This window comes from Oncorhynchus masou, chromosome 31, assembly GCF_036934945.1.
Source record: "Oncorhynchus masou masou isolate Uvic2021 chromosome 31, UVic_Omas_1.1, whole genome shotgun sequence".
Lineage (NCBI taxonomy): Eukaryota > Metazoa > Chordata > Actinopteri > Salmoniformes > Salmonidae > Oncorhynchus > Oncorhynchus masou.
In genome coordinates, this window is record NC_088242.1 from 58,307,327 (window position 1) to 58,320,690 (window position 13,364).

Here is a 13,364-nt window from a genome sequence, read left to right on the forward strand (position 1 = left end):
AATAAATGTTTGGGATGATGCACATTTGGTTTGTACATGGAGCTGAATGTCTTCAGGATGTTTTTACTCCCTCCGGACCAACATTCCAAATTGCCAGGAATCAGGAGGGCCGCCTTGTACAGAATTACACCGTGAGGGACACAACCTGCCCTCAGAGAGTCCTTGCATTCTGTTTCAAGGCCCCTCGGAGCAACAATGCCTTCGTTCTTATGTGTGGGTTGCAAAGGAAGGGAGGGAAAAGCTTGGGCTCTGGTATAGTATCAGTAAGCAGCTGTTGCATGAGTGACAAACTCAAGGGCTACCGATATGAACATGGGAAAATCCTAGGGAAGCAGGGGGTGAAGACAAAGCAGCAGATGAGCCTCTCCACTCAAAAATGTGCTGTTGTGTTCTTCTACAAGTGTGAGAAAGAAAGGAAAACCTATACTAAGTATCCTCTGGACGGCCAAGGGAATATTTACTGTCCTTCTCAAACTGTACCCCAGATCTTCCTCTCTTCTCCTCTCCCCAGTTTTGATGAGTCATTGAAAGGTTGTTGGTGGAGTTCAAAAGGTAGGGTCAAGCATGTGAGAGAGGAGGGTAGAAGGGGGGGGTAAAGAAAGGTAAATGAATAGCAGACTGGCTCTTCTCTGTTGTCGGAGGGAGGGTTTGGCTGGCTGGTGCTGTACAGACATCCTTATTGTCTGTCCAATGCAGGTAGATCAACACCAACTATGTTCTCTCTGTGTAGACACCCATACGTCCCTCAACACGCTGTCAGCAACCCCTTTGATAGATTCTGGCTGAATGTAAAAAGGTTGCTTTGAGTTATTAATGATGTTTTAACTTGTGTTTTCTAAACTTTTCAAGAGCTGTTTCTTTGACTGATTTTCTTGCTTTGAAAACGGAAGGGAAGAAACGACAGCCTCGTTTCTTCCCTTCCGTTTTCAAAGCAAGAAAATGTTGAAGATTTGTTGTATGACAACCGAGAATAGGCCTACAGTTACACGTTGTTTGTTTTTTTTTCTCTTTGTTCGTATTTTGATTGTGTCTTTTTCAAAGCTTTTTGGGGCACCAGCTAATATTGTAATATCAGTCATATGTTACAAGGTGTCACGACTTCTGCCGAAGTTGTTGCCTCTCCTTGTTTGGGCGGTACTCGGAGGTCGATGTCACCGGTCTTCTAGCCATCATTGATTCATTTTCCATTGGTTTTGTCTTGTCTTCCCACACACCTGTTTTCAATCCCATTCATTACCTGTTGTGTATTTAAACCTCTGTTTCCCCTCATGTCTTTGTCAGAGATTGTTTATTGTCATTGTTGTGTTTGTTGTATAGGTGCGGGACGGGTCCTCGTACCCATGTTTGTTTATATTCTGTTCTTATTAGTGTTATGGAGCATGTTACGTGGACATTCATTAAAAGACTCCATTTTACACTCCATTTGACTCTCCTGCGCCTGACTTCCCTGCCACCTATACACACGACTCTGACACAAGGTCCAGACTAATGCAACTTTATAACCGGTTGTAACCACCCCCACATAGCATATGAGAAGGTCTGCAGCGTGTACCTCTGTCTTCAGCATTGATTTATCTCTTTAACAGGGAGGGTATTCACCTTGCCCCAAGGCGTGGAGAGATGACAAATAAACGTTGTTCTTTTGCTCTTGCCCTTGTTTTTGGACATAATGAGATAAGAAATAATTTTCGGGAGGACATCTTTGCATAAAGAATGTCTGAGGGAGTCTACAGCCCTGGTCATTGGTGCCAACGTTGCAGTGTAACGTCAGTAATAGAATGGTGAGAATAAAACACGATTCTGAGACCATCCCACAGGTGCTTGAGCTTCCAGGGACAACCCTCACGAACTGAGTAGCTTGGTTTCTGAAAGACGTCCAGAGTATGGAAAGGGGTTGAGAATGTAGTCTGTAGCGTTTGCTTATCAATCCATTATTGCACGTACTTATTCCCACTAAATAGTCTTATGGCTGGTGTGTTTATTCTGCAGGAGCTGGCTCTCTAGATATCCCTCCTGTCCTCTCTCCATCTGTATGGCTTGAAATAACTTGCCATCCTCTCCCCATTGCTCTCACATATAAACGCAGGTCTCCTTTGCTGTGACGTTATGCCATTCCATCTTAGGGAAATGCAGTTGAAAATAGAATCAAGTCAAATGAATCGGTTTGATTGAATCAAACATGGATGTACGTGTTCCTAATCTAGTGTGTGAGGTTAAAAGTAGAATATGTGTATTTTTTTTAGCGAAATGTGCAGTGTTGGGTGGTCATGCGAGCTGAGTTATGGTGACCTGGCTTTCTGATTCTGTCTGTTATTGTCCAGGTAGCCTAACAACTGTACTCTGTCTGTATTCTACGATTAGACGAGATACAGGACATTGTTATCACCCAGTTGTATTGGCACTTCTTTGTGGATATCAGCAATAACATGAATGATCATTGGAGCATTGCATACAGCCGGGTATTATGGTATGGATAGATCTTTTGTTATTGCTTTACTCAGACATCTGCAGTTGTTCAACCACAACAAAATAACCCGAGGACGAGCTCAGTTGTGAGCTTTGACCAATGCGTTATAAGAAAATGATAAGCATGCATAAGGTGTTTTGAAGTAAAACATGTAGTAAATATAAATGATAGCATATTTTGTAGCAAGTCTCATGACCACCTAACACGCAGTGTTACTACATGGTTGTTACTACATGGTAGTAGTAATTTAGTATATTTTGTTACTTGTATGCGACAAGCTAAGGAGACTTTGGGAGTTATAACAGATGTTCAAGCTCAGGTGAATGCAGGAAATGGTTTGCATTACTTTGGAAGTATAAACAAAATAACTTGCCTGAGAAGGTTCTGCTTTATAGTGATATTTTACAGATGATATTGTTGAGATGACAATGTCAGGGGAGTTCCTAGTGTTAAAACGTTGTAATCAACTATTTGAATGGTGTGTTTGTTTCACTGGTGTATTATTTTGCTGATAACTGTTTTTCAAGTCAGCCAGTGTGGCAGTTACTGAATAGGGAACAAATGTAAACATGGGGCAGAGTGATTGAACCTCCTATTAATTGGAATTAACAGTGTATGCACATGGTTTTTGTTCAGCATTTCTGACCCTGTCATGGTTGATTTAGGGTCATCTTTTTTACATCAACAATATGTTAGATTTATTAGGATATTTTTGGGGAATATTTTCTCCGCTTTTCAGTTGTCACATGTAACACAAATCATTTGTGCTGTTTTTATAGTATAAACAGTAAACATGTTCACACCAGGCCAAAAGTGTGGAATAAGAGAACAAAATCTACTTCTATAAATAACATTAGTTTACATCTTAATTTAGGAAATGAATTAGTGAACTTTATTCATATATTATGTTATAAATAATTAAATGGTTGAATTTTTTTAAATATTCAACCAACCGATTCTTTAAATACTATTAACAAGGTTATCAATAACATTTCCACAGTCTTTTAAAAATAGTTTCAAAGATAAAGCATAATAAAAGAACAAACATAATATATATGATTTGTACCTACAGTCTGAAATGATATAAAGGCATTCAAACCAAGAACCTACAGAGTGAATTTGCCCCTTTCTGCCTTTTAGCCCTCTAATATGGTATGAGAGAGAAATCTAGTTACGTGTTCCATTTATTTGATTGTTTAATTAAAAGTAAAAAACTAAATGTGTTTTTTCATTCATGTTAATTATCTGGTTAGAAAGATGTTATTTGTCATGGCAGAACTGCACTAATTCCAGCTTGCCTCTGTTGCACATAGCTGCAGGTGTGTTAGAATGATCTCTAGGTATCCCACATTTCACGTTTTTCAAAACGTGCTTCTATCACATGCCATAATTGACATTCTCTATAAATCAGCCAACTTTCACACAGCCTAGTTTAGTAAGATTGGGGAAATGCCTTCTTTTTAGAACCTATTTTTGAACCTGTTTTGATAATTATTTTGTAGTAGTTTCAAATGTAGTTCCATGTAAAAGCCCAATCAACACATTAAGATTGTTTCATTGCTGCATAATTTATCTGTAAACATGCTCACAGGGAAGATAAACAATGTCAGAAATATGTTATAAACTGTTGTTGTAAAATTATATGCTTTTTATGAATTTGAAAAGATAACATATGGTATAGAACTTCTACATGGTTTTCACTTCAAATATGTTCATTTTCTGAATTGTGAACGTATAAATGTTTATTTTTCTTTTGATTTCAATATCCTCTTTTTTCAGTCTAATTTGTTTGAAAGGAGGCAGAGACTCACAACCTATAGTTTAGGCTACTGCTGTCATTTGTGGAGCATTGAAACCTTAAACTCATGAAGTTCCTTCCTGATAAAAATGCCCCTGTCTGTTTGTTTGACAGAGTTTAAAAGCATCTTAATTCTGGTTTTGGTCAGCAACCTACTTGTGCTTTTGGTATGCAGCCTAGCCTAGCCCAAATGCTAGCATTATCTTCCCATTATTTCAAAACCTTATGTAGGGCTGTATCAAGCCCCTTTGAGTGAGTGAACGTTGAGTGAGACAAACCATTGCAGTCACACTATGAGGTGAGATATTTTTTTAAACCTTTTTAACTCCGAATAAAGTTGAAAACAAACGTTGCATTGCCTTGTGTCCGCGCGTGTCCCCCATTTGGATATAATGTTAATTGAATGCATCCGGGAAATACCTTGCGCCTCGGCCCAATTCTGCTTTTGACGCTCAGCGCCTGTAATGACGTCATTACTCCGCGAAAATACAGCATGGTTCTTTCATACTTCTTCCAAACTCGATAAAGCTGCGGCAATACTTTTGTCTTCCAGATAAAAAGGAAATGGGCTCAAATGGGTACCTTTTGTTAGACATCTGCTGTCCAAGTAATTGATATTAAAGAGTAATTTCTGATGCCAGTGACAGGTGCATGAGCAAGTCATGAGATGCAGGCATTCAGAACATGAGCCGCCTTGAATAAATCACCGTTATGAAAGGCGGAAATATGAGAAATAAGTTGAAATTTTCATTTTATTGGGCATTATAACAAATCAAATGCACTTTGCCATCGGAGGATTTGGTTGAGACGCGTGGCCATCAAATAGTATCTGTCCGGTCTGGTGAGATGGAAACTTCCATCGGACATGATTGTGGACATGTTGGCTCAATTTTACTCTACTTCTGCATAGTTTTATGCATCCTATATGAACCTTCACGATCAGTCATTATGGCGCGGATGGGTTTGCACGATGTAGAATTTTGATTGCTTATTCTGTTTCTCTGAGGGGAGATTAATTTACCAGAGTGACTCGTTGAGATGCGTCAGGGACTGGAGAAGCAGGGGGAACCCCCTATACACTGCTTCCACACAACGAGCAACTTGCTGGATGTGTTGGCTGGTAGGCTAAACGCCTAAACTATTCTTCATTGAAAAACGTCCCGTATTGTCTTTGATGCCTACTCAAACGTTGTCATTTTTGTAGTTCAAAACATCCCAAAAGGAAGGGAAGATTTTAATCACTCAGTGCCTCATTCATGTAGGCTAGTTTTTCTTGTTGTTGATGGTCACAACAACATAAAAGGTTATCATGGAACCAATTAAGAAACAGTTGGGTGTTTTGAAGATTTGTTGCATGACAACCAATAATACAGTTACGTGTTGTTCGTTGCGTTTTGTCCTTATCTTGATCATGTCTGTTCCCAAGCTTTTTGTGGCAACTGCAAATTTTGTAAGATCATTCAAATGACACAAGGTCCAGACTAATGCAACTTTGTAACCGGTTGTAACTTGTAACCATCCGCACGTAGCATGAACAAGTTTGAAGCAGGTGCGTCTGTCTGCAGCATCGATTCATCTCTCTAACATGGAGGGTATATGGTATTCACCTTGCCCCTTCAGACCCATCACCCCTTGCCCACAAGACGTCGGGAGATGACAATGAACCTTTCTTATTGTGCTCTTGCCCTTGTTTTGGGGACTTGATGAGATAAGAGCACGTTTAAAGAATTTGCGGCAGGCCATCGTTGCATGAAGAATGTCCTTTTACTGGTGTGTATATTCTGCAGGAGCTGGCTCTCGAGATATCCCTCCTGTCCTCTCTCCGTGTGTGTGGTTTGGTATAGCTGGTCTCCTTTGCTGTGACGTAACATTTTATCATGGAACTAATTAAGAAACAGTTGCCTACTTGCAGCCGATGCTATATTTCTCTAATTTTTGCGTAGTAAACAAGTTATAGCAATTTTGATCAATATTGTAGTAGCTTATAGAACTGCTTTATACTTTTCCAAGTCAAATAGTTTTTTAGTTTCAACTTTAAAACGTGTGTGAGGTGGAGGTTTCATCCATATGGAATGTGTTGCTTTCCAATGTTTTTGTTGCTTGATAGTTGGATGTGATTTTACAATGTCACTCTATCCTAGGGTTACAATAACATCCGCTAATCGTGTGAATTGATAAATGGTCATTGCAGGAGTTGGACAGCCCTGGTGCTCGGAAGGTAGCCTATGCAATACAAGTCTGCCCAGTAACAATCGGCAAGCCTCGGTCGCACGCAGAATACCTATTGGCTATATGCAAATTGTGACAAGGGGAGGAAACAATCTCGAGACAAAAAATGCTCTAAAGAATCATTTCCTAGTTCTCTTACAAGTAGAAGAACAAAAGTGTTGCCATTCAGACCGATAGAGAGACCCACTCGAATGGAATTTAACAACTTTGATCGCACCGGGAGACTGCCCCCTCTGCATTTGAAACACAATCAATGCAGGATAGTCTAGTTGACTCATCTTTAGGGGTAGTTTATTATTAGAGACAAGCTTAAGCTTTTTTTGACAAACTATATCAGATCTGCTTAGTGCTCCTCCAAGATTACATAGACATATTTAACTGATCTCTATCACGGCAAGATGGTTGCCTATAATTAATTCTGACATGGGTCCTATATGTATCACTTTCTGCATATGAGTGTTAAGATCACAACCTCAAAAATAGGTATTATATGTATATATTAATACATACTGTTGTCCAATACAGAGCATAGGCTGTCATCGTGGTGTTATCTATAAAATAAGTTTGTCGCAACAACTTTTCTATGCTGCAATACATTTCCTAGAACGCTATCTCATTCAACCACATGCGTACGGCTTCTGCTGCTATATAAAATATACTGTATATGGTATATGTGTGTGTGTGTGTGTGTGTGTGTGTGTGTGTGTGTGTGTGTGTGTGTGTGTGTGTGTGTGTGTGTGTGTGTGTGTGTGTGTGTGTGTGTGTGTGCGCGCGCGCGGGCGTGTGTTTGTCGGCGAGTCTGCGCGGGCGTGTGTACGTCTGCGAGGGAGGGAGGGGGCGACTATAAGTTCATCAGATAAAAGAGAAAGCAAATGAACAAGGAGTAGTTTTGCTTTTAATAAACTGAAATAGAGAAATAAGATTATCCTAATGCATGTTTATAAAGTTGTACAATTGGAACTATTCCTATTCCTACATGCATAGCCTACATGCAACATCCCCTATGAATGCAGAGAAACTGTTCCCCTGACGAGTTTTAACTCAAGCACTTGCTGGATTTATTTATGCATACATGAAAATCGTATAATTAATCAATTGATATAAATATAGACTTTTATCCAAGTGAATTGTCTCTATTTGTACATTTGACACATGGGTGGGGGTGGGGTTTTGTTTGTGGTCATATAGATTTTTATCATGATAAAATAAATAAATATAAAGTATATAGTTGTAAAGTAAAAGTGTAGCCTAGAGAAAAAAGTAACAAATGTTTGATGAGAGCATGTTGCGTCTGGGCAACTGCTCTACATAATGAGATTTGCGGCTTGCGTCATGGTCAGTAAAGGCAGGCTTCAAACGTATCCAGCCAGAAGAAAGTAGAAGTGAACTGTGGGGGAGAGGAAAAAGTTCGCAAGGAGAGGCAGGACAACTCTTGGGAGCCCTGCAGTCTCACTTTATGCCTCCAAAATACTTTCTTTCCAGTTTATTTGCATCTAGTAATATTGCTATAGTATTTTCACAAGAATAACCCAACTTTTTCAAAACTGATACGACCATGGAGCTGCTTTGCCTCGAAGTGGACACCATCGTCAGAGCTAGTCTTGATCCGAATCTTCTGTGTGATGACAGGGTATTACAAAGCCTGTTGACCATTGAAGAACGTTTTCTTCCACAATGTTCTTATTTCAAGTGCGTTCAGAAAGATATTCAGCCATTTATGAGGAGGATGGTTGCGACTTGGATGCTGGAGGTTTGTACCGAAACACTTCAACTCTAGGCTATTTCCGTGCCTACGACTCATCTCAAAACACTAACATCGGACTTTTCACTGTCATTTTGTCAGGTTTGCATGGTATGAGAAAGAGGGTTGCATATCACATTGCCATATAGACAATCGTGATAGTATATAATCAACTACTCGTATTTATATGATTTTATTATCTGTAGCATATTTGAACCAAGTCACTGGCGATTTTGATAGAGATATATAGGCATGTGGTTACAGTGGTGTATATCACCAGATAAAGTTGTTCTTTGCATATGTCTGATCTATGAAATGTGCCCTGGGTTATTTTGTTATGTTCTAGATTGCCAAAATATTTCCATGCACACGTATGCAGTTAATCCTTGCCCTATTCTAGCCTATATTCTAACGCCATATTGGTTTCTATTGGAACTGTTGCCGTTTTTCTGACGATTTTACAGTGTCATAAACGCCATAACAGCAGTTGAAACGTGTCCAGAGTGAAAGAGCAGTGTCTAATCTACATAGTCATAATTGAAAATATGCTGAAATATGTAGCAAACATTTTCTATTTATTTTTTAAATATCGGATCGCGGAAGGGGCGCGGGCCTATTTGTTCCTCTGGTCTCCGCATTGAAGTCCGTCACCCAGGAATTAAGTTAGATTTTTTACACTTTGTTTGACATAATCAGTTGGGAATGGTCTGAAAAGAAACCCGACCGTCTGAGCTTTATTTTCATGTAAGAGTTATTTAACTAGGATTCATTAAAGATTTTATATTAATTTAGGAAAAAATATTTCGACCTGGCGGTGACGCACTCGAGAGCAACCGCATGCTTCTTCGTTTTCAATTTGACAATTATTTCGCATTGAACTTCAAATGTCATGTTTATCAATTGTCGGGTCTGATGTGAAAGACATTGGTGTTCATTATGATGTGAAAACGATAGATGTAGACAATTTATTAATATTTTTAAATATTTTATGAAAATATGACGAAGGAAAAAAAAGAGTTTCCGTATAGGCTACTGTGGTGCCTGGGTGTTTTTTGGCTGGGGTGATTGTGACTTGTATTCATTTCTTACTGAATGAACTGAAGGAAGTCGTGTGCATTGACAGCCTATGCCGGAGACCTTTTTCAAACATAGAAAATAATCCATTTAGAATGTATTGATGATGTCGCAACAAACAACTCTGGGCTGGGCTCAATTCTTGGCCAAGTCCCAAAGCGTATCAAAGAATGGATATGCATATCTGGCTATTACATTATTTCCATCATTTCGTTATGATTTTTATGTTTCACATGAATTGAACAATTGAAATTTTAATAACTGGAATTTGATGATGCCAAATGCTGCCCATTGTCACATTGTCGCCTCTCTCTCTAGGTTTGTGAAGAACAGAAGTGTGAGGAAGAGGTTTTTCCCTTGGCAATGAACTACTTGGACAGATTTTTAGCCGTGGTTCCAACCAGAAAGTGTAATCTGCAACTTCTTGGAGCAGTTTGCATGTTCCTTGCATCCAAACTGAAAGAAACTCGTCCATTAACTGCGGAGAAACTCTGCATCTACACAGATAACTCCATCAGACCACAGGAGTTGCTGGTAAGCAGTTGGTTTCTGCCAACAAAATGATTCCATTTCAGATTGTTATTATGACATTTGTTAAAATTTCTATAAAACTCATAGCTAATTGTTAATGTAATCAATGCTTATGCTATGAGCCATATCTCAAAAGCCACCTATATTTTTTTATATTTATTCATATTCTTTTCTTGTAAAAACTAAGTTGGCCCTATTTACATGCATGGAGATTCATGGAGATCATCAGCAATCCTAGATTTATCAGCAAACCTAGATTCCATGTAAATCAATTGTTTATATGACCATTTTTGGCCCCATCACTGTAGGACCCAGAGTGTGTCCCCCAAGAGCTCTGTAATATTGGACTGTACAGTCGGTTTTTGTACAGTGGTCTCCATCGCCATCTAGTGGCAAGTATTTGCAGTAGGTCGAGGTCAGTGTTGAATTGAAGCCAAGTTTTGGATCAAGCCAGTGATCTTCAGAGGCTGTAGTATACAGAGAGGAAGTCTCACATTTTGATGGTCCTGGCAAACACAGTTTTGTCGTTAACCTCAAAAGTTTGTTTCACTCAAGGTTTGTCCTCACAGAATGGACACTGTTACTGTTTTTTTGTAGATCCTGCTTCAAAAAGCACCTTTTCCAATGTGGCAGAATAAAGATGTTTATTACATGCATACAATACTTTTGACATTACAATTTGGCATGAGATTTGTTAGTTGGATGACTTGGCTGTGGGTGCTCACAGCAAGGTTTCACTTGACCTGGTGTGATCACATCCTGCTTGTCTTGGTTATGGTTATTTCTGCAGTCCTTGGTACCCCAAAGTTAGAGCCCTTGGCAAGGTCATAGGGTCATGGTGGACCAGACCTACCAGTTGTTAGATAGTTCATCCCCAAGCGGTGGAGGTGAACATTTAAATAGTCTGTTTTTCACATCAGAAAAGTATTCCCTCTGCAACGTTTTATAAACATCATTTAATAAACAACAGTGAATCCCACTCGTGGTGTGAAATAAGTCACATATGATTCAGCCGTGGAGGCTGAGAGCTCAGGGCCTGCCTGGGCCTGGCCTGGCTCCTCAGTTGATTCCTGCAGCCAGCGGCACTGTTAATTAAGATGGGGTGCTGCTGATCCCAACTCTTTGTTACTAAGTAGGTATGGGCTGGAGATGCCAGCCATTCCCTGTGATGACAGGCCCTGGACCAGTTTATTGGCTAGGCGAGACAACCTCAGCAACTATCTGTCATTGTTTGTCATTATATTACATGCTGACAGAAGCAGGATTAACATCAGGTGAAGAACTCCCTTTAGCTGGGAACCGGGCTGGGCTGTATCCACCCGTACTCATGTTGTTTAGGCCTGGGTGAGAGGAGAAGTGGTGAACCTTGTCCTTGAGATGGTTTCATGTGGGCTGCCTGGGTGTGTTCACAGCCAGCTTCTCTATAAGGCAGTCTTTTGGCTCACAAATAGGCACAGGAAACAGGAGATCAGCTGCTCAGCCCATGTGATAGTTTTTTGGCCCCATCTTTGGTAACAATTTCTTGTAAAAGAAACCACAATGTCACCCAGAAGGTGTGACCCGGAAGCACTGCATGGAGGGTGTGTTGCAAAGCTCTCCCTCTCTTCTTCCCTCTCTCTTTCTCTCTCTCTCTCTCTCTCTCTCTCTCTCTCTCTCTCTCGCTTTCTCTCTCTCTCGCTCTCTCTCTTTCTCTCTTTATCTCTCTCTCTCTTTCTCTCTCTCTCTGTCGCTCTGTCTGTCTCTGTCTCTCTGCCTGTCTCTCTCTGTCTGGGAGAGAGAGAGGGCGACACTCCGCACTGCGGAGTGCGGACAAGAGTTAGGTCGTAGTCAGGGCCATCTATCTATACAATTCCTAATTGAGTCCTTGAATTCTAACCGCAGAATCAAATTTGTCAATGGCCTCTTTCACAGCGGTATCTGTGGTATTGTTAAGAAGTGACACACTGAACCTTAGCAGTTTGCAACCGTTCTATGTAAGTTGAGAGGGAAATGCAACACCCTGTGAAACTGAAGTGGGGATATCATAGGGAAGTATCATCTGGATGTTAAGTGCCGCTTGCGCCATCCAGTGTGTGGTCCCCTTTCAGAAGAGAGGAGAGATACAGTTCACCTGAGATTGGGAATCGAATTTAGTCATCGGTCCAGAGTTACCGTGTCATGGAGCTCTGAGAGCAGTTAATGGCTGCCACATTGGACCGGCGTCATCTCATGACTAAGAACCATGTGGCTCTCTGAGGGGGAAAATCACTAGCTACTAGTCACAAGGACAGTCCGAACCACACAATTCCCCCCAAATTAGTCACCAGCTCCTTCCGTTACTCACCCTTTCTTCTCTAAGAAAGCGAGGGCAACCGTACAACTTAAACATAACCCACCCCCATGTAAATTAAGCTCGGCCTAAATGTCATTGGCTATTACTGATAGACATTGGGAAAGGGCAGTTGAGGCTACAGCTCACAGTTGAAAGTCAAAGTTAATTAGGGCTGGTGAATCTGTCACTTATAGTGTTGCATTTGTTTTATTTGAAGCATGTACTTTTATGCTGTTAATGTCCAACATTAGGTATAGAGTTGTTTTGTCTGTGTTCCTGGTGAGCTATAAATCATTGTAAATTAGCTCTGTTTGGCGTTTGTTTAACATTATCGAATACAGAGCCAGTATCAATGTTCATATAGATGGGGTGGAATGAATTGTTAGGTGCCCAAAGTAGCAAAGCAGGCCATAACTGTGGAAAATGGAATGGCTCCCAGCAGCTAATGACGAAGGTAAAACCATGCTATCCTGTGCTAACCTATTTGCTGTGCATTTTGTCATGCATTTGTACATGTAAAATTGATACTGTGTCATTCATTCTGCATAGACAGTTGACCAAAAGGTCAGCCATATAGCTAGGAACCCATTCATTGTCTCTGTTGGCTTGAGCATGTTAGTAAGAGCTAGTCTCAGAGTCCCCCTCCACCCCCATCCAATCCCCAGAACTCACAGGTCTCTCCTGAGGAAAGTCCCAGATGCCAAACTACTAGACGAATGTTGTGAGGTCACCTGCGTTCGGGTGTCAGAGCTGCTGTTGCCTCAGCCAGCCTGCTTTGCTCTTTTTCCTAGCCAGGGAGAGTAATATAATAATGATCTTTCTCTTCTCAACCACTCCACCTTCTATGCTGGGTAGGCCAGCATAGGGCAAGGCTAGGGCAAGGCTAGGGGCTCACACAGGCAAAGAGACAGCCTGCCACATACAGTACAGCCTCCTCGGGCCTGGCTCGGTGTCAGCCAGGGTGGTGCCGTGTATATACAGAATGTTTAGCCTAATAGCCTCTCTCATCCTAACACAGTCTCTCCTCTCTCTCACTTTCTGTTTTAGGAGTGGGAGCTGGTGGTGCTGGGGAAGTTGAAGTGGAACCTGGCGGCTGTCACTCCAAATGACTTCATAGAGCACATTGTGAGGAAGCTGCCATTGCCCGAGGAGAAGTTAGTGCTGATACGCAAACACGTGCAGACCTTCATTGCCCTCTGTGCTACAGGTACGA

General features: G+C 40.9%; 1 protein-coding gene across 3 annotated transcripts in view; it reads left to right on the plus strand.

The window, feature by feature from the left end:
• The window catches only part of LOC135524184 (G1/S-specific cyclin-D2), a 208,996-nt gene that overhangs the window by 176,121 nt on the left and 19,511 nt on the right, over nt 1-13,364 (plus strand). For 2 of the 3 annotated variants that reach the window (XM_064951489.1, XM_064951490.1), the window contains exons 4-5: nt 9,628-9,843; nt 13,199-13,358. In XM_064951489.1, coding sequence (XP_064807561.1) covers nt 9,673-9,843; nt 13,199-13,358 — 331 coding nt within the window. In that variant the 5' untranslated portion in view covers nt 9,628-9,672. Of the gene's footprint in view, nt 1-7,834; nt 8,245-9,627; nt 9,844-13,198; nt 13,359-13,364 lie in introns of those variants that run through there. The other variant, XM_064951488.1, reaches the window with a different exon arrangement.